At 44.1% G+C, this 24,636-nt stretch overlaps 1 protein-coding gene across 1 annotated transcript in view; it reads left to right on the top strand.

Moving 5' to 3' along the window:
- The window catches only part of LOC128707332 (uncharacterized), a 113,038-nt gene extending 88,765 nt beyond the window's left edge, over positions 1-24,273 (top strand). The window contains exons 13-17 of the mRNA XM_053802284.1: positions 912-1,632; positions 1,729-2,297; positions 3,986-4,111; positions 23,237-23,395; positions 23,486-24,273. Of these exons, the coding sequence (XP_053658259.1) occupies positions 912-1,632; positions 1,729-2,297; positions 3,986-4,111; positions 23,237-23,395; positions 23,486-24,273 (2,363 nt within the window). The remainder of the gene's footprint in view (positions 1-911; positions 1,633-1,728; positions 2,298-3,985; positions 4,112-23,236; positions 23,396-23,485) is intronic.
- Positions 24,274-24,636: the final 363 nt, after the last annotated feature.

Below are 24,636 nucleotides of genomic sequence, written 5' to 3'. Positions count from 1 at the left end.
TTATATGAAACATCAACAGAAAAATCTTGGTATGAGTGGATGAATGGAACATCTAGGTTGAAAATTTGTGCTCCAAAATAAACAATGAGAAATAGTTAAATGATATAAGGTAATTCTGAGTTGAGAAGTCGTCAATAGATAGCATAACCCACTTTAAAACTTCAATAGGTTTTATGCCCACTTTCTGCTTTTGTTATGATAAAATCATTCCTATGCTCTGCAATATTGGCCACATAAAAAAAATACAATCATTTAGATAAGCAAATCAATCATAAAGCCAATAATTAGTAAAACCTTTAAGACAATAAGAAGGACATTAAAATAGTTTACTTCAAAGCCCATTAAATTTGTGTCATCAATCACAATATTATATCAACAACTGTTCCAATGTACCGCATATCTTGTACGAATGTGGCTTCAAAACATACCTCCAATTTTCGGATAACGAGCTTTTTAAGTATCCTGTCCCCACTTAAATGCAACCTTAGCAGAAATGTCTCCATCACGTTTCTCCATTAGTATAACAAGATACCGTTGATTGACAGCTGAAGTGAAACGGAAATTGAGCGAGATAGAGCGGGACCAAATATAGCAACTAACGCCACCGACTAATGGCAAGCCAATTCCCACAGTTCACGTTCACGTTACTGGTAGCCTTGGTAGAATCGTGCCGGCACTCAAAATCCCTCAATACTGCTGACTGCAGACGTCAAAGGTACACCGGCACCGGTCGGTTAGGTCGTTACCAAAGACGAAAGCGCTAAAGATGAACGGCAAACAGAACGTCCTTCGTGCCAGCCTTCGATTCGGGAAGTGTAAACAAAAACCTGTAGGCGAAAAAAATCAACCCAAAACCCTGCCACACTGCTCACGTTTTCCCTCTTCGTTCGTTTCCTTCTCTCACCAACCAGCCAAACCTGCCCCACTGCGCAACTGTACGCTGCGCCCCTACTCGACCCTAATGGCCTCGGGTCAGCACGGTCAGAATGGTACCGCAGCGTCAGCAGCATCCGCGTACTCGTACACGTACGGTGACCCACCGGGCCCGGGCAGCCGACATTCAGGTCAGCACTATCGGGACACTAATTACATTGGGCCACAATTCGTTAAAGATCGGAACGTGCCACCGGACCGGCGGAATGTTACAGTGAAATTTAATCAGAAAAATCCCAACCTCCCCGGGGCCGGTTCCACCCCATCCGCATCCCTGCGCTCGTCGGCGAAAGCTTCCGGCACGGTTTCGAGCCGTCGGGATCGGCGTAACCGCACTGGCGGTGGTTTGCCTTCGATCCGCGACGCCGATACGGCCCGGCTAACCGCGGATGGCGAGGATGACGGTGGTCCCGGAACCGGATCAAAGGAACCCCTGTCCTCGCCGCTCCTTCCTCCCCGCCCACTTCCGTCCCAATCGACGGAACTGCTTCGGCGGCGTGTCAGCAGTGGGAAAAGCAGCAGCTCGACCAGCGAAGAGCAAAACAGCCGAACGAGCCTGCTAAACACGGCAACGGCTGTCCTGCTCGGCGAGGGCAGTTCTGCGGCCGTCCTGGCCTCATCCGCAACCGGTAACGATCCAACCGAGCAACAGCGCGGCAGCCGACTACGCCGGTACACCGCCGGTAGTGCCAACCTACGGTAAGTTGCGAACAACACCAGCGATTTAATGAAAACTGTACAAAATGAAATAAATAGAGCTCTATTTGATGATGATGATGATGATGAAATTTTCAGCAACGCCAGCCTACCCCGAACGGCCAACAGCAGAGGCAACGAAAACACCGTCAGCAGCGGCAATCAGCTTTCGTACCCGACGCAGCACGGCGACGATCGGGCACGAGGTGGAAATAATTATCACTCGTCAGCCAATGCAGCAGCAGCAGCAGCATCCGCACCACCGATTGCATCGCAATTAAGATCGAAAACGATACGCCACCAATCGACACTGGCCCCTGCCCCACCGTCCGCCGCGTCCCTCTCGTCCTACGGTGGCGGATTTTCCGGTGTGAATGGTGCCACCGGACACGGTGCCACTTCCTACGGAGGCAATCATCATCAGCACCATCAGCATCACTACGCGTCGCCATCGGACGGGGGCGTTGTTGGCGGTGGCCTCTCCGCTTCCGGTGTCGGGGCGAACGAACTGCAGCCCACCATGATGGAGCTGGAGTGTGTCGCCGGGTATGACGGTGGCCTGCCGCAGCACTTTTTTCTCGAAGCGTACGATTCCCGGACGCGCAAATTGCGCCTAAACATCACAAGTGCCCTTAACGACGTTCCGCTTTTCCGGATCGACCTAACCGGTAAGCCGCTGGGGAATGCTTTTGTAAGCTTTCCCACTACCGCTTTTTCGTAGCGTTGTGTTGCATTTTCATTGTTGTGCCACGTACGGTGTGTGAGAAGGAAATCGTATTTGGCTAATTTGGAGCAAGATACAATTGGCTCTTTCATGAAAAATTAAGGTTTTTTTATTTCATTTAAGTCATTTAAAAATTGCAAAAACCTTTCTGCACCTTCCAGTAAAAAGGTTATTATGAAGTTGATAAATATGCACATTGATTAAGAGCATGCAGATTGGCCGTCATGCCACTTTAACTGTTGCAACGGAATGTTTTTCTTCTGCCCAGGAGCTGCTTACACGAAAGATAAGAGCTGGTTTCGCTTCAATTAACGACACGCATACTGAAATCCTTTTACTGCTGTGTTACCTTTTTTTATCCTACGATTGTCTTTTATTTCATGTTTACTATCAATATTATTTTGACATTAAATCCGAAAGGTACATAAACTTCCCGCCACGTGCTGGTAATGGCCAGTGCAGAGTCTATTTGATCAAAACTTAAGCGGTTTAATACATTGAGAAGCTCTAAAACGGTTATTTTTATTATTATAAAGAAATACGATTTGATGTATTGAATAGGTAGTGTTGTTGTTGGAAAGTACCGTTGACAATTGACATGACACAGGGTTTTTTTCGGAAGGCTGTCAATAAATACGAGTTCGCGGTACCTACTGGCGTTTCTTCAAGACCCATCTTGACCTCATCTAATCCAATAAATTAGCAATTTACAAACAATCCTACGACAAGCGGTATACAAATTATTTAATAATTGCCTGATGAAAATTTCAAGTCAATCGGTTCACAGGTCTCCAAGAATCGATTTGCACTATTGGAAGTTTGTTTGTCGGTATTCGGAATTCGAATCAATATTTTCATCATATATTGTCGAATCCGAATCCTGGGTGAGCTTCAAGGAAATTTGGTGATTCCATTCCGCTTCTTAGCTGGAAACTAAAATATAGTTTTTTTTAGTTAAAATATTTTCTGTTACCTAGGACTGTCAATTGCCGAATTGTATTACCAGGAAGCTAGTTTCGATAATTGCATTTCACTTTACAGAACACTTCTAAGTAGCCTTTTCGGACAGAATTATTCGGTGGTAAAGCCCGTTTCAGCTTATTTGTTGTTACAAAGCAAACTTAGCAATTCTTTAGAAGTTATCAGCAGTAACACAATATCCTGTTTAACGAAAAATAAACTCAAAAATGCACATTCACACTAGGCAAACAATTTTATCAACGATTTCCTCCCATTGCTAGTATTGAGGCACTTAATGGCTAACAATGAAACAAAATTCCCACCGAACTCCGTACCCGACACCCGAATCCTACCGCCCATCGGCCAAGGGAAAATAGTAATAAACCTATTTCTAGCCATTTCACGGCCCAATCAGTGCGAAGCTTCATGCTTCGTTTGAAGCAGCATCGTTTTTGTTCCCGTGATTCTACTTATTGCCCATCAGCCGAGGGTACCATTTTAAAGGGCGATACACCGAAATTTGTAAACCTATTCAAGTGAATCCTTTTCGTTTTTCGTTTTTTTTTTTTGTTCGTACCCAAACCATTGCTCTGTTATCTGCCTTTTGAATCGCTGTTTTCTGATTCTGTGTCTGCATTTCTTTTCTTCTGCTCATGTAAACCAACTTCACAGAACTAAGTCCCAGCGAAGCCTACACACCCACACTACACCTGATAGCGTACAGCGTGAATCAGAAAGGTCGTTCCGAGCCGACGATCCTGGAGGATATAGCAATTAATGAAGCTGAAAAAAGGACCGGTAAGTTGCGCACATTTCGTCCTCGTATCTTGATTGAGTTTGCTGTTGTTTTTTTCACCATCGATCCGCTTGGGCTCTTTGAGTGTTTGCGTGGTACAGTAGGGACGAGGGGTATATGCCGGGGGTGCCAGTTTTTTTCTCAAGACTTGGGACAAAAATTGAGAGCTGCTGGAACGCTGTTGGATACGGTTGGCAGTGGTTGTTGGTAAGCGACTTAAATGCGCAAACTTTCACCTTCCAAAAAATTTCCATGAGCTTCCTTTACGAAGACTTCGCGAAAAATAAAACGCCAACTGGCCTTACTACCTCTTACTGGTGCTGGATTTTCTTTATTTTTTAAATTTTTTTTCCATTCCGTCCTTTCGATTTCGTTGATTTGCTGTACAGCCAGTAGCCAGTATTGGATTACCTCAAGACAGATCGAGCCAAAGCTATTTAACCTTATCAAACCATTTCTTCAAAATCATCTTAACCAGAAAGCACTTTATACCGTACGCCCACACCCGCACCCAAGCGGATCGGTTTTTGGTAGCGTGGACAACACAACAACCAGTAACAGCAGCAGCCAACAAAAAAACATGCTCTTCTCTCCGCCCTTTGCCAAAGCAAACAGCAAAAAGCCGGCAACTCACAATAAAGAAAAACAGACACCGGCTGTATTCCGATGGGGGTAATCTTTTCACATTAAAACTAATTTTCCGTAAATTTAATAAACAGTTGGAAGATAAAACCTGGACGTCCTCCAGAACGGGGGTTGACAGTTTGGGTAGAAACATGCGAACCGAAAGCACAACCAGTCCATGACTTGCGCTTCTCGTTCGCTTCATTCCCAGCAGAGAAAGTAGGTTGTTTGGTCGTTTTTTATTCGAAAAGGATTTTTGTTGCTCCCTCTGTCACTTTACTGCAGTATCATTAGCATCATTTTTAAACTGAGAAACCTTTTGCCGGTGACAGTGACTGTTTGCTTTTTTTTTCCTCAACTGCTGCATCTCGCTCCGTTCGGCACGATTATTGCTACGTAACTACCGAGATCCGGGAATAATATCTGCCCATGGTTGCCGATGCTCACATACGACCGTGCTTCGATAAGTATTTTCACGATTTCCCACGAGTCCCACGGAAGTGAAGGAAGTGGGTGTGTGTGTCCGTGTCCGGGCGCTAGGTACACATTAAAGGGACGACACAACTGCAACCGTACGAGCGAGCGAACGTGGGGACAAAGTGGTGTAAAAGCTCAAAAATTGCCATCATTTATTTTTATTTTATCGTCGTCTATTGTTTTTCTCCCGGGGTGTACCTTGTGCCATGGTGCTACATGCAACATGAAAACATATTCACAAGCGAATGAGACAGAATCGTGAGAAGAACGTGATAAAACGGTGTTAGCCTACATTCAGGCGGTTTCGTGTGCTTTATCTTTACAGACGTTAATCGTACTTTTGACAAGGGCTGGTGGTTGTTTATACAAAAAAAAAATTATAGTACTGCTAGAAAGAACCTTATCCATTAATAATAACAATATATCTCAGCAAAATAATGCAACTATTGCATCTCTATACGGCTCAGACGGGTAAAACGAAAACAAAAATCAACAGCGAAACGAACTTTTCTTTTCTAGTTTTTTTAACTATTCTAACTAACTGGTCATCAGTTGAAAAAAAATCACTTGGATTTGGGGACCACAACTTTTTGGTTGTCTAACACTCAACTGAAATTTTTGCTATTTTGTAAATTGGATTGTATGATTTTTACAAAATTTAATTGCTAGAGAATCTTAAAGGTTTAGGCTACTTACGGTACCACGGACGTCAACATAAGTATGAGGTAAATTGTTTCGTTAATTCACCCATTAGCATTGTCACGTCATGCGTTGTCATTGTGACGTGAACTACTGCCGTTAGCATTTGGAAACCCTTAAAAATAACACAATTTTAGTATTATGTCACTTCTCTGTCACGAAAAAGTATCGAAATTTGCTATACATCTTTTGACTATTATAACATTTAATTTCAAACAAATTATTCAGCATTGTCACATAACCAATTGTGAACCAGAGCGAGTCTCAAAATTTCCACGCATCATGAAAAAAACATAATTCGGAATGATAATTCTAATACTTGATTTCAATGGTATGAATCATGAGCAATTTATAAATTAACCGTTTCAAATGTATCTATGTTAATAGAAATATAACGTTTACGTATTGTAAACATCCACTTCCCGTAACAGGCACTACAACCTACAAAATAATTGGGAAAATTGGATTTGTTTTGCATTCATTGACACTACATCATTTTTATCATTTCTCAAACTTTACATGATTTACTTCATTTTAATTTAATTTTAACATAATTATTAATCTATCAGCTTTTCACTGCATTGTCAGCACCCGACTAAGCTGAAGTGAGTACAATGAATTCTAAAGGCATTTCGCTACTATGTTTTACTATCATAAAAAACAATTAACCATTCTGTAAAAAACTGTTACAGGTTTTACATCAAACAATTTATCTAAGTAAAAACAATGCATTACATAGCAGAATGTGTTCATCAATTGTTTTATATTTCAACAAAACTGTTTCCAGTGCGTAACGCACTTTATAATAAAAACTTTACTCTCACACTAATGAGCAGAGGTTTCAAATAGATTGCAACTGTATTAAAATTCATCACATACACAAAAAATAACATTCAACAATATCTCATTAAACCATACCTGGTAGTGTTTTGTGTACTTTATTATTTTATGTTGCTTCCCTAGAACGATCCCCTTTTGTATCCCCTGGTTCGACCAGCTCCGTGCTGGCGGTACAATTAATTTATCTTCACAATTAAGTTTGCCTAGACACAGACACAACTTGTTTGCATTTTGATTTTGCTGCTTTATATTCTCACGGGCTGTACGCCCGTCTCTATCTCACAAGCGAAAAACATCGCTTTCAAAACAGCAAAAAGCAACAAGCGAACAGGAAGGTGGAAAACTTTTTCACTTCACTGCCAGCTTCTCGCTCTGTGTGTGTGAGGTTGTTTTTTTCTTTTTTTGCTACTCCCCTCTCACTTATCTACGTGCCATGCTTTGTTTTTGTTTCTTGTGATATATTTTATTTCCATCAGCTGTCCCTGGATGCTGTTACGATCGTCAGAAAAAGTTCTACCGTTGTCTGTTATGTGTTTCACCGTATTCGGGACCTGGTTCCATGTCCCATCCTTGTTCCATTTGTGTGCGTTTGTTCTTTTTTTCCTTTATTCTGTTGCCCCCATCTAATGGAACTTCTCCCTCGTTCGCTGTCGTTCAGCACATCAAATAGAATGTTTTCCTAATTTTACGTCCAACTTTAGCCCATTGGCTACGTGTTTTATTCTGTCCATTCCATTCTGGACCACCGAACGCCGTGTTTCTCGTGTTCGCCCACTAACGAACAAACGGGGGGCCGGCACACCGCGCGCCATACCTCCGAGATCGTGATGATGGTGAGAAAAGTTATCACTCACTTTTCCTAACGATGTAAACAAATTTTGCCCCGATGATGTGGTCATCACACAAATACGCTCCAGTGCATCCCGCCGACAGCAACACTTTTGTGTGGAGGGATGGGATAATGATGGGTGAAGTTTTCGATGGAGGCGCCCAGTCGCTCGCACGCCACGCACGGAGGCAGGACTGGCCTCCATGCCCACAAATCGATAGCGCACGAAAAGTAGCAGCAGTAGGGTAGTGGATGCGATTGCGAGAGGTGAAAGTGAACTGCCAGAATGGTAGGAATGGCTGCTAGGATGGGCGCCGTCAAAATTTCGGACAGAATAAACAGACCGTTCAATTTTTGGCCTAATGGTGGCTCTTTCGAGTGGCTCCAAGCAGAAAGGCACGTGAGCGAGAGAGAACGTTGTGAAACGTTGTGCAAATGGTCGTAGATGAAAAGTTTCCACCCGGTCATGCTCATCCAAACGCCGGAGATCACTCCGGGTGACGATGATTGCACACCGAAGCCAGCGCTAGTCCGGTCTAAAAGTCTGAAGTTTTTCTTTCCAAGTCGTCTATATTTTTTGGTTCACTTCACCGAGCAGCATAAAGACAACGATGATTGGTATGTGGTTTTGGGTTGATGCTGACTGTCCCGTTGCTGAGGCACGGCGCCTTTTGGGGCACTTCAACGTATCGGCTAGAATTAAGTGAACGATAACGAGCATGAGAAACGACTAATGCTAACGCGCAGACCGTCAGTGTCGTTAAGTGGGATTTTGTTACGGCAACAGCAACAGTCGCCTTTCTACTTAATTTTCGCTTCCCCCTTTTGTGCTTGTTATCGTTTCAATCCGATTCGAAATGAAGCATGTTTTAAGATTTTAAATCTTTCCACTGCCAAACCACAAAATCGCACCTGTGCTGGATGGGTAAGTTTCACTCAACAGCATCTGGCTAACATTGCTTTCCAATGCTTCATTCATGAATAATCAATCAATCGCTTTGCGAATGGCACTGTTTGCTAGCAGTTCGATCTAAAATAAATGCAGCGAGAGGTTTGTGCAGCCTTTCCCAGCGTTCCGGAGGTACCCTTTTGAGTCCAAAAAGCCACACTGGGCGCTTTAAATCTATGAGCGGAATGAATGGTGGCACGGAATATCGGATACACCGCACGCGGATAGCTCGTCGAGCGAAAGCCACACACAACTGCACGCTAAATCAACGTCTACCCGAACCGGAATGTATGCAACCGGTCAACGTGGGCAAACAGTGTGTGCCTCCAACCGAAACCAAACCAGCGGAAGACATGGGCAATCAAAGAGAGAAGGAGCAAAAAGACCCACTTGCACACACGGTACGGTTGCAAATGCCGCACCGGGCAACACGGACAGGTTTTTATATTGCAACTCCTGCCGGTGGCTCTTTCTATCAGCACCAACAGAACCTACAAACGAGTGTGAACCACAAACATTCACTGACGCAACGCTGCACTGCAACGCTAATGCGCTCGGGTTTTCCCTTTGCCATGAATCGTACCCATCCATTCGGAGCGGAAAAGCTTTCTTTTTTTTTTGGCCTAATGCAGCTGTGGGTTAAAATTTTTCATGAACTGTTTTGCTATAAGATAAATGATAGTGCCGAGAAAATATTCGCGAACACTGCGCGCTCCAATAGAATGAAACCAACAACCCGCTACTTTTTGAGTATATTATACTTTACCGGGTTGGCTGTACAGCACGAGAACCATTCCCGCGCTATGTCGCGTTCGGTGCGGTTAGATGTTGCGTTAGATTCAGGTACCGGGTAGACCGGATACATGAAAATGGACACCCACACCAGCACTTTATCGAGTGCACTCGAACACCCCAGTAAGGCCGGGTGATTTATTTAATCGCTGTAGATGAATCTTCCGCCGTTGTTGCGGGTGCGTTGGGTGATCTCATCTCACCCAGCTCGAACTTCTTCACGGTTTCGCAACATTAGCCCGCAACCGGAAAGGTATGCGAGCGAGTAGGAGATATGCGTGACTGGGTGACAGGGATGTGGGAACTGGTCCCACACACACACACTCACGCACGCGCGCGTTCAAATTGGGTCGAATTGTGCGAGCAACAAAATCGGTGGTGATTACCGTCGGTAATAGTAAGATATTTATAACCGATGTCTCCTGCTTCGGAACTAGCACTTTCACTAATGGTCGGCGTAGTGTAGCGGAGGCTCATCGTAACACATCGGATGGTAGAAGGTGGTACAATGTCAAGTATCGAACCACTACAGCCTGAATCGATCTGAGCCCATTTATTCAACAAATGATCAGAATGAAACGTGTTGGCGTGTTACTATTTCTCACCACGAAACACCATTAACAAAGATTTTTCTTATAGGGGGCTTACATCAATCACGAAACTTGTTTGCCTGTGTGCTGCTGAGTTGAAATTCCAACAGCAAAGAGACAAGTCATGCTTCTACAACAAGAATAATCAAAGAGTCAATCAATCAATCTGCAAGAAGAGAATACGGCAAATAAATAAATCTACATTAAATCAGTACACAATCAACAAAACTACTACTAAATCAATGTAAAAAATGCTAACAACTCTCGGTAGCCAGACAGAATTGCTTTTTAAAAATGGTTTAAAGTTTTAATCTAAGGCACAATTCACATTAGTTGGGAGACGTTTCCTTCTCCAAACAGTAACAGGGCACCTTATCCCGATCCCGATCCTTTCTCGGACGGTTTGCTGACTAGCGTCACCCTTCGTCCAAATAGAATGAAATTTTCAATCCTTTTAAAGTATTAGCTATCTTGAGGTTTGAGTAGAGATAACTACTGCCGTTCGCTTAAAGTACATTTTTAACTTACAGTGTTTTAAAGAATCGATCAATTATTGCCGACAGACAGAAGAGTTTTCAAACAACCAACAACAAAATAAAGGTTCAAAAACTGAACAGCGATCGTCAGCAAAAATATAAACAAAAAGGTATTTTACAAACGATTCAGTTAAAATCAAAAGCAAACATTGCAGCATTTCAACGACCTTTCGAACTGTTGCATATCATTCCATTCAGTTTTTTTTTTCATTTAACAAAACATAATAAAACCGTGCGTAGGTTTGTTTGAAGGGGGAAATACAAAACAACATCAGGACAATAGCTATCAAAAATGCTTCCCGGAAGGACAGTGACCCGATCACCAAATGGGCCTATGCCAAATCGGTGGGCTAACACCCGATCCTTCTATTTACGGCACGTATTTGTCCCGAGCGTGTCCTTTCTGCAAATACCGGCTAGCCTTAGCTCGTGTTGCGCCCCGGAACATAAAAAAGCGAAACAGTACTCAAAACTCTAAACCTTGTTTAGCCGAACAAATAATCACATTCCGCCCCAATCGATAATAAGGCTCAAACAGAGCGGGGCAGAAGCACGCGAAACGGTGGAATGGATACTCGCAAAACAAAGTTGTCACCCATCAGTGCGTTAATTTTTATGCACATTCGGGTCAACGTTTTTTTTTTTAATTCTTCCGTTCTCCCGACGCTCATCCATTTGCTCTTATCTTACCTTCCATCCCCCTACTACTCTCTTCTCTCCCCTCCCCCCTCCTCCACCCCTTCCCACAGGGGTTTTCGATTTTGAGAAGCTCGTCCAAACCACAGCAACAGAAGCGTCCCGGCACAAACGGTGCTGCTAAAGTTTTATTGCAATTGGAATTGGTTTCCGCCAATCTCGCAATGGGTCCCCATATTGCAATTAAAAAGTTTTACATTTTATAGACCCCGCTACGTCACGTCCAACATTCCACCGGTGCCACTTAGTGGGAGGTTGGAGGATCCTGGGTTGAGGTCGCACTAGAGACACTCCATGGAATATTCCGTGTATAGAGGACTAAAGGCGAAACAAAAAGGAAAAAAAAAGATCATCAACGCATCATCTGATCCGCCCCGGGGGGGGTGAGGCGAACAAAAGCAGGCGCAAAGCCTCTATTCCAGTTTGCCACTACCCCACGTAACCTCCGCTACACGCTCTTCCTCCCTCCATGGTCCAAGTGAGTGATCTTTTGGCCAACTGGGATAAAAACTTTATCCATTCGCAATCCTCGACGCGCGGTTCATTACTTATTCATGTGGCTGTGGGTTTTAGCCTCCGTGTCGTTCTTCACCGCTGGTGGGGAAAGGTGCGACCGGGGGAGGGACATGATTGAAGCAGCGTCCCAACGCAAACCCCACTGCTTAGGCGCGAAATCGGAAATGCGCACGCGAAACCACGCAACAAAACCGTGGCCAGACATTGGGACCGTCCGGAGTTCTGTATGTTCACAGGCGCATCGAAGGAAAAGAAAATCGCTAACGTATCGCTTCGGTAATTGAATGCGGCAAAACGGAAATAAATTTACCACCCTCCGTGGAATTCATTCACCATCGCCACCATCACACTCGGTTTGCTTGCCATCGCTTGCCCGCTGCGATCGAGACGATGAGCAGCTCCATCGATGTGCTCGTCGAGGTCTGTCATTCGTCGGTTTGGCTCGCGCAAATGGAAAAAGCATCCCCCAAGCTTTCCCAGCCTGGCAGTACACCAAAACCCTGACGAACCAATTCCTGTTGGACCCGGCCCGTAAATCCGTCGGTGCGTAACAGCGAAATGCAAACGCGGTGGAACCGCGCGGTTCATTCACCGCTCGGCTGTTTATTTTCACTTCCAATCGTAAACAACACCGGAAACCCATCAGCCTCCTCATCTCCGGGAGAGGGAGAGCGTGGAGTGGGAACCGTCCCGGACGGGAAGTGGCGCAAAATGGAGAAAACCGGCCCCACGAGCACAAGCCGGGTGGAAAGGCACTTACGCGCGCGATCTTCACTTGAAGTTCGCATTGTTCTCGCTTTATCGGCTGGCAAACGGTTCCGGATTTCGACCTTGCCGCGATGCTCGTTTTCCATTTGAACGTTTTCATCACCTCGCCCAAACACACGTACAACCCGGGTGGGGGTGACGCTTACAAACAAGCACAACACGCCAACAACGACTACCGTGTTCTCGCCGGCTTGCAAAACAGGAAGCTTCGCACCAACTGCAACCGATGGCGAGAATGGAGAGGTATCGTTTTGCGGTCATGGACGAGAAAATCCGTGGCAAAATTGTGATAAATGACGAACCGTTTTCCATTGCCCACCCTTTCCCTGTGTCCTTCCCAGTACGACCGTCAGATTGGTCTGCGGTACTCTTTGTAGTCGGGTATCTTTTTTTTTTACGCAGACGGGAAAATCCTACCCCCAATGCACACACAATGGGTGGAAGGCTTTTCCTTATTTTCCGTATCATTATAATAAATGGATTTTCTTCATACACGATAAATAATCATCATCAATTTTAATGGCGATCGATTTACTGGCCAACCAAAAAACATCAACGCTTCCTTACTGGGCTTCTCGTTTTCTCCGTCGCACCAACACTGTCCGGGTTACTGCTGCCTTCCTACCGCTTCTTCCAAGCATCTCCAGCATTGCATTAAGATAGACAACGCTACACCGATACAAAGCCCTACCTTATTTTTTTTCCTTTCAACCCAACACAATGAAGTCTTGGGGATCTCCGTGTGGAACGGGATGATACTGGAGTGGGTGAGATTTTTTATGATAATTTACTAGCCACATTGCGCCTTTCCTTTGCCAAGTGGCATTGGGGGTCTCGGTGAAGGAACAGCACTCTTGGAGCACTTTCATCCACGCTCATCTATCAGACCGCACGGCAACGACCGGGTCTGCTAAAGGCTTCTCTTTAGGGTTGAGGTCAGAGGGCGCTAGCTTTTCCGCTCGTGGTCGATCGCCATACCGTAGTAGCTTCACTTCACGGGTCTCTCACGCCCCATTTTGCTTGCCGACCGTGAAACTACCGTTACTGGGGTGAAAACTTTTCGTCGTTGCAATCGTTAACTTTGCCTGGTGCGGTTTCCCGACGATTGATGAAGTCTTCACTATCAATCAATACCCTGCCCCGTACGGCTGTGGCTTCACCGTGCGCCGTCCACCGCCATAGGGATGGCCTCCAGTCCATCCAATGCGGGTGTTGCTTCCATTGTGTACCGTCCCAGAAAGGTTGCACTAAAGAGGTGTTGAGTGATGCAAAATGATAGGCACTTGGGTGTGTAGTAGACTGGTTCCACGCTCGTTACACGGATTGCAGCAGTTTCGCGTTTTTTCATCACTCGTCTGGAAGACATTTCACTTCCGTATGTAGAATGATTTTTCAATTTTTTGTTACATTGTACGCTCATATTGTAAGCAGTGTAAGGATAAGGAGAGCTGAGTAGCTCTTCATCGTGTGTGTTGTTGATTTTGAGCAAGAGGAAAACCGTAAATCGATTAATTAATAAGATGCTTCTTATTCTCACCATCCATTTGCGACGAATGGGAATATCAATAAAGAGAATGCGATGAGCAAATATCATTTTATCGAAAACTTTGCAACGAAATATAGAATTCACAATTATCTATTTTTATCGTAGGTTATTTTGAAGTTTTGGAAATAAATGGCAACAACTTCAAAGACATATCTTACCGCAAATTATGCTTCATGAAACATACCAAGTTGCTACGGCAGGACAGGCAGACATGAGCCAATGAGGAAGAAATTATTGCAGAACATAAGACTATTGACGAAATAAAAATGATTATTGTTGACATGAGTTATCATATTTCTTTAATTTAATTGAAGTTCATCGGTTGCTAACCCGATCTTTAAATTCCTTCTTCATTCCTTCAGCTGCTCATTGAATCAATCAAGTTTTATAATTTCCGCAAAGCTTTGTTCCTTGGGCCCCTGCGGCCACTTAGGTCGCTCTACGGATGATTCACCTCTGATTGAATGTATGAATAATTCTACACTCTTCATTCTATTACCTTCAAGTTAGCATCTTTGCCCACGTTCTTTTACAATCGTTTCCCGTAAAAGGGCTCATATTGCATCAATTTAAGTTTCATCCCATCGTATCCATTTTTTCTTCTTCAGTTATCATCAACTGCGGAATTTTTTGCTTTCTTCTATCACAGTTCTGCGGCCAAATATCATACATATTTAGCAGCTCGTCTTTATTTTCAGTGGATGTATCTATTATATATTTATTATTTCACATTTTTTTACATAATCCTGTAATCTATCGTATTGAAGTGAGCTGTATTAGCAATTACACATGGTCATGCTTCGAAAAGTAAAGTTTTTAAAATTTCATATTAAATGAAAATCAGACCATATCCATTATTTGAATAGAGATTTGTAAAGTAGTAGTAAATTTAAAACATATTAATCATTATGTCTTGTTGTTTAATTTCCCTTCAATCTCTCAACAACTGTATGCATTTCCGTATAGCGTTTCAAATATTGCACAAAGGTATATCAACATGTTGTCCAAGGTTCAACCTAACCCTCGTTGCATTATTTTCCACAAAACCAAACCCAAATACCGCAAGAGCTCTTCAAATGCTTACAAAACGGAACAGGAAACAAAATAGAACAACCCGAACTATACCTCAAACTACAAACTACCAGCAACCTTCATCGCCTAACAGCGATAGGAAATGGAAAACACTTTAGAAAAACGTTTAAACTACGCTTCAATCCCACCAATAGATCCGGCCGAAACCGTATTTATTTTAATAAACCGGAAAAAAACACACTCTCTGCCCGGCCACAATCCCATTAAACCCGTGCGGCACTCCGTCCCCGAGGCAACATTGATCTTTGCCCCCTATCCGGTTCCGACATTTTCTCCCGCCGGGCAAAACCCGGGCTACTCGATCGAAACGAGTAAAGCGGTAGAAATGTTCCCTCTGTTTCCCTTAACAATTTCGCCAACCAAAAGAAAAAGGAAAATGAATGGTCCGTCTGTTTGGGCAAAAAGAAAAACACTCGATGGGGAAGGCAAAAGAAAGGCGTAAGGAAAGATAAAAAAAACACCGGCGTCGCGATGGGTTAGAGTTTCCCCTGCACCGATTCGAGACCCGTTTGTCGATTCGCTCGACAGTATCCCAACCCAGCATCTCCGCAAATCGTTTATCGTTTATTTAGCGAAACCGAACGATTGGAAAAATGGTCCAATTCCCTTCGATCGATTGAACCAACTTTTCGGTGTTTACCCCATCTCGAAGTGTAGCCCGGGCTTTGCCCTACAATGATGAACCTGCAGCCCAAGTGGTGACTAAGGGCCACAGATAAGGTAAGCGAAGTAGTAGAGCGCTAGGAAAAGGACAATCGAATGCATACTCACACACAGGGACGCGTAAATCCATCTCTATGGTCGATAAAAAAAAACGCACACACACACATACAGGGCTAAAGCGAATCGAAGGCTGTAAAACTGCACATACCAATAAATACACACACGGAGCTATTTGGAATAAAAAGAGAACGGATCGGAAATCCACACGCCACACCGCTGTTTAGTTCACCCCCTCCACGGGAAAACCTTGGTGTACGCGCTCGGAGGAAATATGACCCGAACCCGAGATCCTGTGCAGGGGTCGTTTTTTTTTCTCACCCACTGCAAGCAAAAGCCCTTTCGGGCAACGAAAAGAAGAAGGAAACGCTTAACACGTGTACTGCAAAACGACACTTTGCATATATGCAAATGTGCCTCGGTCAGCACAATCGAATACGCAGCCGATAGAGCAAACCGACCCCACCGTACACAGCTCCGGTTCCGGTTGTCGGTGGAAAAATGGTCCACTGGAGCCTGTATCTCTACGGTGGCTTCTCCCCATTCACCCCTCCCCCCATTCCCCCTCCCCCTCTTTTCCTCACCGGGAAGGGGTTGTGTCGTAAAAACCTGAGGGGATCAATAAAACTCGGCTTCCGACGGTGGGTCAATGGTAACCAGTTGGAGCACCCACGAACGGAAAGTAGAGGGAAGAAGATAGAAAGCGGGTGGAAATCATCTCCGTTGCTGGCCGTTGCTACGGGGACCTGCGGGGTTAAAACCCGTTGTTCGGTTCTCTGCATCTTGAATACAGTTTTTCGCATTTATTTTCACTGCTTTTCCACTGCTGACTGACACTCCAACAATGCGACGACGGTTTTTGTGTCCTAGTTTTTTTTTGCGGTGGAACAAAGCACATAAAAAACAATAACAACATTCTGGAACGGTATCTCGCCTTATTCTTCTTCTTATTCTGTATAAGGCGGAGATCGAGTGGGTGCCCTTCGTGACAATGTCTGGTCGAAAGTATTCTTTGCTGACACACGAAACATCGTGCGAACCGACCTGCTGTACCGAGCTCACATATGCGTGTTGTACTCTCGCATCCAGCCTTCTTCTTCTTCTTCTTCTAAGGGCTAAGCATGTCTCCCCAGCCACCGAAACCTAAGCTTGATCCTGGTATCCTTGAACGCATGTGTCCACGGGAGCATAAAAGCAGCATATCCAACATCATTATCCATTCTGCTGAATGTGTATGTTTTGCTTCTTGTTTCACTCTACTTACTCTCACCATTCGTTCCATTTTCCTCGTTGTGCATAGAATGTTTTCTGTGTGTGTGAATTTTGTTTTCTTTCCAACCCGGCACCTCCCATTGTCCCTCGTTTCCCACCCACTGTCAACGTGCGGTACTGTCCACTTGAGCAGTTTGCCGCGTGCGCTGTGTGTGTTTACCGGTGAGCGATTTTCCCCCATTCAACGGTTGATTATGCTTTAGCTCATTGAAAGTTTGTACCTTTTCAAACTGAATCTAAGTGTGCCGTTTTGTCATTGACCGCACACACTGCCTGATTATATGGGTTTTAAGAGTCGTTGGTGACTGAAGATGCCAGGTTTTTCTTTTGTGCCCTCACTCGCTCACCCTATCTCTATCTTTCTTTCTCGCTCTCTATCTCCCTCTCTCCTTCCCGCAACTGTAGGATGCAATAAATGCTAACTATCTGAGCAATATTTACCAAGCGTTACACTGTGCACGGGAAACATTTTTACCTCCATGTGCAAGGATTAGCTCTTTGTTTGGTTTGAATAACAACCCATGCAGGACACAACCACAACAACACCAAACCCGCCACGGGTTTGTTAGCAAGGGAATGCGAATGGGCTGCATGTTTTTTTTTTTTACTAAAGCGAGCGATGGTTTATGAGATTGCTACAATGACGCTTTCAATGAATACAAGAGTTAACAAAAACTGGACATAAAAGCAAACATGAGCACTACTAGTGGCAATAACTGCAGAGTAGTACAAAGCAGTGAGTGTAATGTAGAGCAAATGGAATATGGGCAGAAAATTTTCAATAATGTAAATTTCATTTTTAAATACATTTATTTCGCAAGAACAACATTTCATTCATAATCTGAAAGATCAGCTTATTTGTCATAGTTAATCTGATTAAGCGGCAAGGATGTTGAAAACAATCGTACAAAACGATGATACCAATTCCCGACCAATACCATTTCAACGTACGTACCAATCACAATACGTCAGATCAAGACCTTTTCGAGATGATACGAATAACGAATTTGATATAAGATCTTTGGTGCGCTAAACCAACCATCAGGATACAAGACGTTGGAAGCACACTCGGTTTGAATTTGAATTACGCACTTACAATTTTACTGATATCAGTTCAGTAAAGTTGGGTAAATTAAATTCCAATCATATTGTTCTGTACCAAATCACTGTTAAATTGACATGTAAAAATCGAGCCACTTTTCTCTCTGCCAACATTCAAACCAGAGCAGAGCTTTATTGGCCATCAATGTTTGATGATCCTTCAAACAAAAACGCTGCCTCAGTAAAGCTGTGATTTAGTACTACTCATCGTAAAGGGAAACGATCTATCCCCCTTCTCACGATAGTATTGCGAAATGCTTCTTATCCCGAAATCTTTCGCTAGCGCTAGCATTAACCACATGCATGCATGCATCCTTTCACGTTGACCATCCCTACACACATGTATTCAGTCTTTGGGTGCCGTAACAAAAAGTGCTCGACAAAAAAAAGCGCAAATCCTTCCCGTTTTTTCTGGTTTGCTGTAAACCCAAAAACCACAAACGAGCGAACTAGAAAGCAAACCAAGCGGATAAAACGCCCGTTGACAAATACAATGCGGGTTGATCCGTTCCGCCGTGAGTGCTGGACGGCTTGAACCATGAGGCACCACAAATGGCACAGTGAAGCTAGGAGGGGCCATGGGTGGTATAAAAATTTGCAAACACATAAAACTGGTACTGAATCAATGTGCTATCGATGCTATCCGGTGTTATCTGTCGGTTTCCGTGAATAGATTTTAACCGTATTACATCGATGAACGGGCAACCGCGGCTGCAACTGCACACTGCACACAGGTAAGGATGCTGGGAAAGTGTCACTTGAGTGTGCAATCTCCACTGCAGTGGCACTCTGTACGAGTCTTTAATCTTTAATCTGGACAGTTTGGTTTTAGCAAGAACTTTGCGCGTACTTTCATGCTCACGTTGCTTCTATTGATAACGAGTCTCTAAGAATATTGATATACTTACACTAACCAACAATTTTGTGTGAAATTGGGGTCGAATCGTCTTATACGTTGAATAAACGATTTTAGGATTACTATATGTCAATATTTTTCACAAACAGGAGGTTTTGAGATCTACCTCAACACATTCTAGTTCAACTTAAACATAAACCATACACGGGTTCAACTTTGGTAGTGAAACAAAGACAAATGACTCTCAAAACCTGGAAAACAAAAGGAAATCCTTTAGATAATGTAAAGCCATTCCTTTCAATATGCCAATTATGTATCTTTCCTTAGTATTTGTATCAATAAGTGATCAAATTAAAGTAACATTTTAAAATATTGAGAAATATTGTTTCATAATTTAACCTAAGTCGTGTTGCTAAACTAAACATTTGCTTTCCGTTTTAGCACAAGTTCAGCTATTTTAAACCTTGAAAATGGGTTTTCTAATGTGTTTTAAAAATAAGCATATTTTCCAGTATGTTTCTCTTTTAAGCACCTTTTTTCCACTACCGTATTACTTCGCGAGCTTTTATTCTCCCGTAGCCCATTTAGCGCATCTTCGTTTATTGCTATCCTTCAGCATTATCCATCGCCGAGTGTTGTCCATTTCTTTTCCCATGTTTCCCTCTAACAAAATCCCATCCTGTGACGGTGCAACTGAGAAGAGAACTGGGTGAAACCCAGCTGACGGACGCTGGTGGCCAATAAAATTCAACCCATTTCCTTCGTCTACTTGCTGTCGTTCGTCCGTTCGGTACGGCATCCGTGTGCTTGTGTGTGTGTTTTGTCTGTGCGCTGCCACACACAATCCGGAAGCCTGTCACAGACAAATGACCCACCATTTCGGTGCCCACTGGAAGCTTTCCACTTTCGTTTAAAGCTTTTACCTTTCACCGGATCACCCGCACGATCGCCATACGCTAACGGGGTTTTGGACTGGGAAAAGTATTATATCCTTATACTTCTACTTTTCGTTTGGTCTTTTGTGTGTGTGTGTGTATGTGTGTTTTTTTTCGCAAACATTTCGTTGTCACCTCCCAATCACCTCTCGATGCACCAGTTCCGGGATGGTATGGATAGGGATGTTTTTGTTTCATTTTCCTGAGTGCCTTTCCAACCCGTTTGGCGTTGCCTTTCGCCGTCGCTGCCTGCTTCATCCAAAACCGCCCATCCGGGTACGGCCCTGTGTTCGAATGGATTATATGCTCCAAAATCCAACCCCACGTTCCTTTCCGCTTTTACACTCCCTGTTCTTGGTATTCGTTGAAAGGGAGCTTATGTGAGCTTTTGCAAAAGCATTGCACTGAAACCTCGGCGTACAATTTCAGCTGGTCGTCATTTGCAGCAAATTCCTGCTCCTGGGGTTGGCCCGACACACAAAAAAAGGATACCTCTTCAAAAAGTGCACACTTTACCGTACGCGCGTGTGTTTGTGTGTGCGTGTGTGTTTGTGTGTGTGACGACACTTTTTCGAACGTGGAAAATCCTCACCCGAATCGGATCGGTCTCCGGACTTCCGGTCGTGGTTCATCATTCTTCAAAGACAAAGGAAAGTTGTGTCGCTTCCGTCCGGGTTGGGAAACAAATTCACACTCCCAAAAACACCCGCACAGACACACACATACAAAGAAAGACCAGGGAAGACACAAAAACCTCATTCACCAAAGTGCAGAATGCAACTGCAGCAAAAACGCATTCCCAACACAAAAAAAACACCAAGCGTCAGAGAGAAAATAAAGCAGAGCACAAGAAAAACCGCTTCCTGAAAGGTAGAAATGCTAAGTTATTAGTTTGCTGAAGCATCTTTTGGCACTTGCGACCCCAAAGCACCTTTCGAGGGGTGAGGTGGGAGTGATTTACACCAGGCACCTAGCACCCACCGCTGGGTGCCCTTCTGCTTCTGCCGGAATCGTAATCGGAACAGTGGAAATCTGGAATCTTCAACACCCAAAACCGAAAAACGAAATGTACGAAAAACCTGAGCCATCGGTAGCAACAACAAAACGAGAGCACACAAAAAACAGTCCATACAGAATTTATCATCTACTTGAGCAACTGCAGCAAAAATCTATCGCCTTCCAGGATGTCGGGTGTGCGAATGAAACTTATTGAAGTGGGTCTGCTTCATGCCCCGTGCCACTTCCCAAAACAGAGGGAAGAATTTAACGTCTGCTTAGCGACAAACGATTGCTTTCATGTGCTTCGTGCCTTTGCCTTGCCATGCCTTCTAGCGACGACATCCGCGAAAGCAATAGCCAACACTAAGGAGCACAGCACTACGGGAACGAATAGACACCTCATCACCATCTCAGCATGCAATCTCGGTAGTCCTGACGCAAATCGTGCCCGTCGTGCTCGTCGTGAAGTTGCGAAATGCATAATGGAAACGTTTCCACCATCTGCCACCGTTGTCTTCCGTTTCTTTTTTTTTTCTCTGTTGTGTCCCCACGCCGGTTCCCCGGGTTTTTGTGCTAATGCATGTGCACAATAATAATAAATGAAGTGATACCCGGTATCCGTGCCGAGTACGGGAACCCAAAAAACCCGGGCGAGTGCCGAGAGTTTCTGCCAAATGTTTTATTCATTCCCGGCTTCTTGGACTGCCGGGGCTGCTGCAAAACGGACTGCAAGAGGTAATGCAGTCCAGGGTGGTTGGGTGGTTTTGCATTACGAGGCAAAGTGTCGGTTTTGTGTTGCACCCGAAATCTGTTTCGCTTAAATCGGGCATTTGTTCACTGTAGTGTGAAAGAATTGAATTTGTTTTTTTCTTTTGTCGTTGGACAAGATGTGTTGATTGGTTTTTTGGCGCAATAGCACAAGCACGCCAATCAGGTCATATTTCTTTAAAATTTTTCAAAGGAATCGGTAGGATACGCTATAAATTAATTAAAAATATGTCTCCATTTTATCGCTACTGGTGCAGCATAACATAGCAAGACAACACTGTTGATTTTAATTAAATATTCACTAGAGGGTTGTACAACTGCGGAAAAACAATGCTCTCTTAACAAAGGTAAAGCATAACAATTGGAAAATTACAAGACAAGACATTACAAGACAAAGGAATTACTTAACAAGAAACTACAATAATAAGCTGGCTAAGAAATGCCATGATCGTCTTTAACTTGGAAAATTTTAAGAATTGTGATCATACATACTCGTTTGTTTCGTTAACCCTCGGAATTTAATGCATATTTAAGTAGAAACTATAATAAAGTATAAAATTATTTTGTACATATTTTTCCATTAGGAAATTATACAGACCTTTAACCTACTACCAAGAGTGCTTCAAATCGTGTATTGTCTTACCACATCTCCGCTTTTAACGTAGAAGCGGTCTATAAAGACTATACGAGCTGGGTCGTCCGGTGTCATTCTAATAACATACCAGAGTTTGTTGCGTCTAATTTGCTGTACATTGGAAATTTAATCGTACAAATCAGGGAGCTCATCAATATAGAGGCTCCTGTATGTGCGTTTTCACACATTACAATCTTTCTGTGCGCTTAATTTTCTACCGAAGCTTCTATTTTTGTGGTTTTAGGGTAGGGCAACTTCCATTGGTATCCAGGTTTTGTCTCATTCAAGGAGAAATTGGTTTTAATAATTGACTTTCATAGTTGATTTGTAAACTGCAACCACTGCGTACTTTTGCACAATATTCATAACTGAATAAAAGAATCGTTATTAATTATTTTTTTCCGAAATATTTCATTAACGAATTCATTAATTACTAGACGCCTATTATCTTTTAATAAATTCCTCAATCATGTAACTTAACTGCACATAAGCTTTAGGAATAATTTATTAAAATCAATATCAACAAACTCAAACTATGGGTTTTTTGAAAAATGGTTTGCTTCAGAGATACAACATACAACATAAAAAAGTTGATTAAAAAGCACTTTTAAATGCAAAAACTAATGAATAATACCGCAAATGAAATTTGTCCGCCAGGGGAAGTACAACCGAAAACATTTGGTTTGGACAGTAAAAATCCTAACCTAAACAACATGCGAACCCGTCCTGTTCGGTATAGAATTGATTATCTCAACCATTTTACATAGTTTTTTCTCATTGGTCATAAATTTGTTGTGATTATACGTATGATATGATAGTGCACCGTGCAAAAATATTACTATTTTTTCTATCACTCACCAGAACATCTCTTCTTACATCTATTTCCAGATGGCACGGAGGGTTTTGCGATATTACCATTTGCGGCACTGTTAACGGGTGCCCTCTTTACCATCGGTATCGCTGTCCTGCTGGTCGTCGTTCTCGCTATCCGGCGAAAGCGGGATGGCCACGGTGGTGGTCTGTGTGACGGTAAAGAAAAACACCTCGGTACGATACGCTACACCGGGTTGCACCGGCTGTCCACACCTACACCGCAACACTAAGCCAAGACGCTTCTCTTCTTTTTTTTCTCTGCAGGCATGGACATCACCGTGACGACACCGCTCGAGATGGGCATGGGGCAGCAGAAGTACGTGGTCGCCTACACGCTCAAGCAGGGTGTCGAAAAGCAGCCGGACATACTGAACGCCCAGAAGACGGGCTCAGCCAGCGTGCAGTCGATAAAGGATATGGGCCAAAAGATGGGCTCCCCGTTGGGTGTACGTGGTCCACCGGCCGGCACAATCTACGCCACACCGGGTGGTTACGACCAGCAAAAATCAACCCCTTCCAGTCGACAGAGTACGCTCAAAAGAACGGACGCGTCCGCCAACAGTTACTGTCTGCTGCAACAGCAGCAGCAGCAGCAGCACCAGCAACAACAGCTAAGCAGCACCAGCAAATACCCGGGGGAGCTGATTGAGTACGAGAAACCGTACACGAACTATCAGCACACACTGCAGTACAACCACAATCCGCCGCCGCTCGTCGATCCGTACGCGTACAAGAGTTCCCCACTGGGGGCCATCCCCGGGGAACATCAGCAAACAACGGGCGAACCGGGCGTGGCGTCCAATCCTGGCTTCGAGTATCGAAGCAGCAGCCGCAGCAGCAGCGGTAACCTGAAACAGGCGGCCACTACCTTGAACGGTGCCGGAAATCCCGAGTACCGATACTCCGGGTCCGAATTCGTGACGGATCTGCTCGACTTTAGCAGTGCACCGTCACCATCGTCCGGTTCGACCGTCGGCGCAACACTAACGAAGACACGAAACCGCCAGCACATCATCACCGATACACTCCCGGGGCCGGAGAGCTGCGTGTAGGCTGTGTAACAATCCCGCACTAATCCGGAAGCGCTCGGAAGAGCGGATTAAATCCTTCCCCGCAAGCCGGTTTACTATTCGGAGTGACAGCATAACTACCCGAACGTTCTGGCCCTTGCATGGTGCTGACGATGCACAGGTTGTCCCATCCTGTGCCCAAAGACAATGAACTGGAGCCATTTTGTAAGTGAGATTGCTCACGAGCATTCGGTACCGGTTGATAATGTGCGTGGAAAGCAATGACGTCGTCAATACGTTCACAGGGCCTAGTCGAAAGCCTAATCAGTGGTGGTTTGTTGCCAAGGTAAAGTCGTTATGCAATGTAAGCAGAGTATACGTACAGCAAGTGACACGGAAGCATCG

The sequence above is a fragment of the Anopheles marshallii genome, chromosome 2 (assembly GCF_943734725.1).
Source record: "Anopheles marshallii chromosome 2, idAnoMarsDA_429_01, whole genome shotgun sequence".
Lineage (NCBI taxonomy): Eukaryota > Metazoa > Arthropoda > Insecta > Diptera > Culicidae > Anopheles > Anopheles marshallii.
The sequence above is the reverse complement of the archived record's forward strand: the minus strand, read 5'-3'. Positions and strand labels throughout refer to the sequence as shown.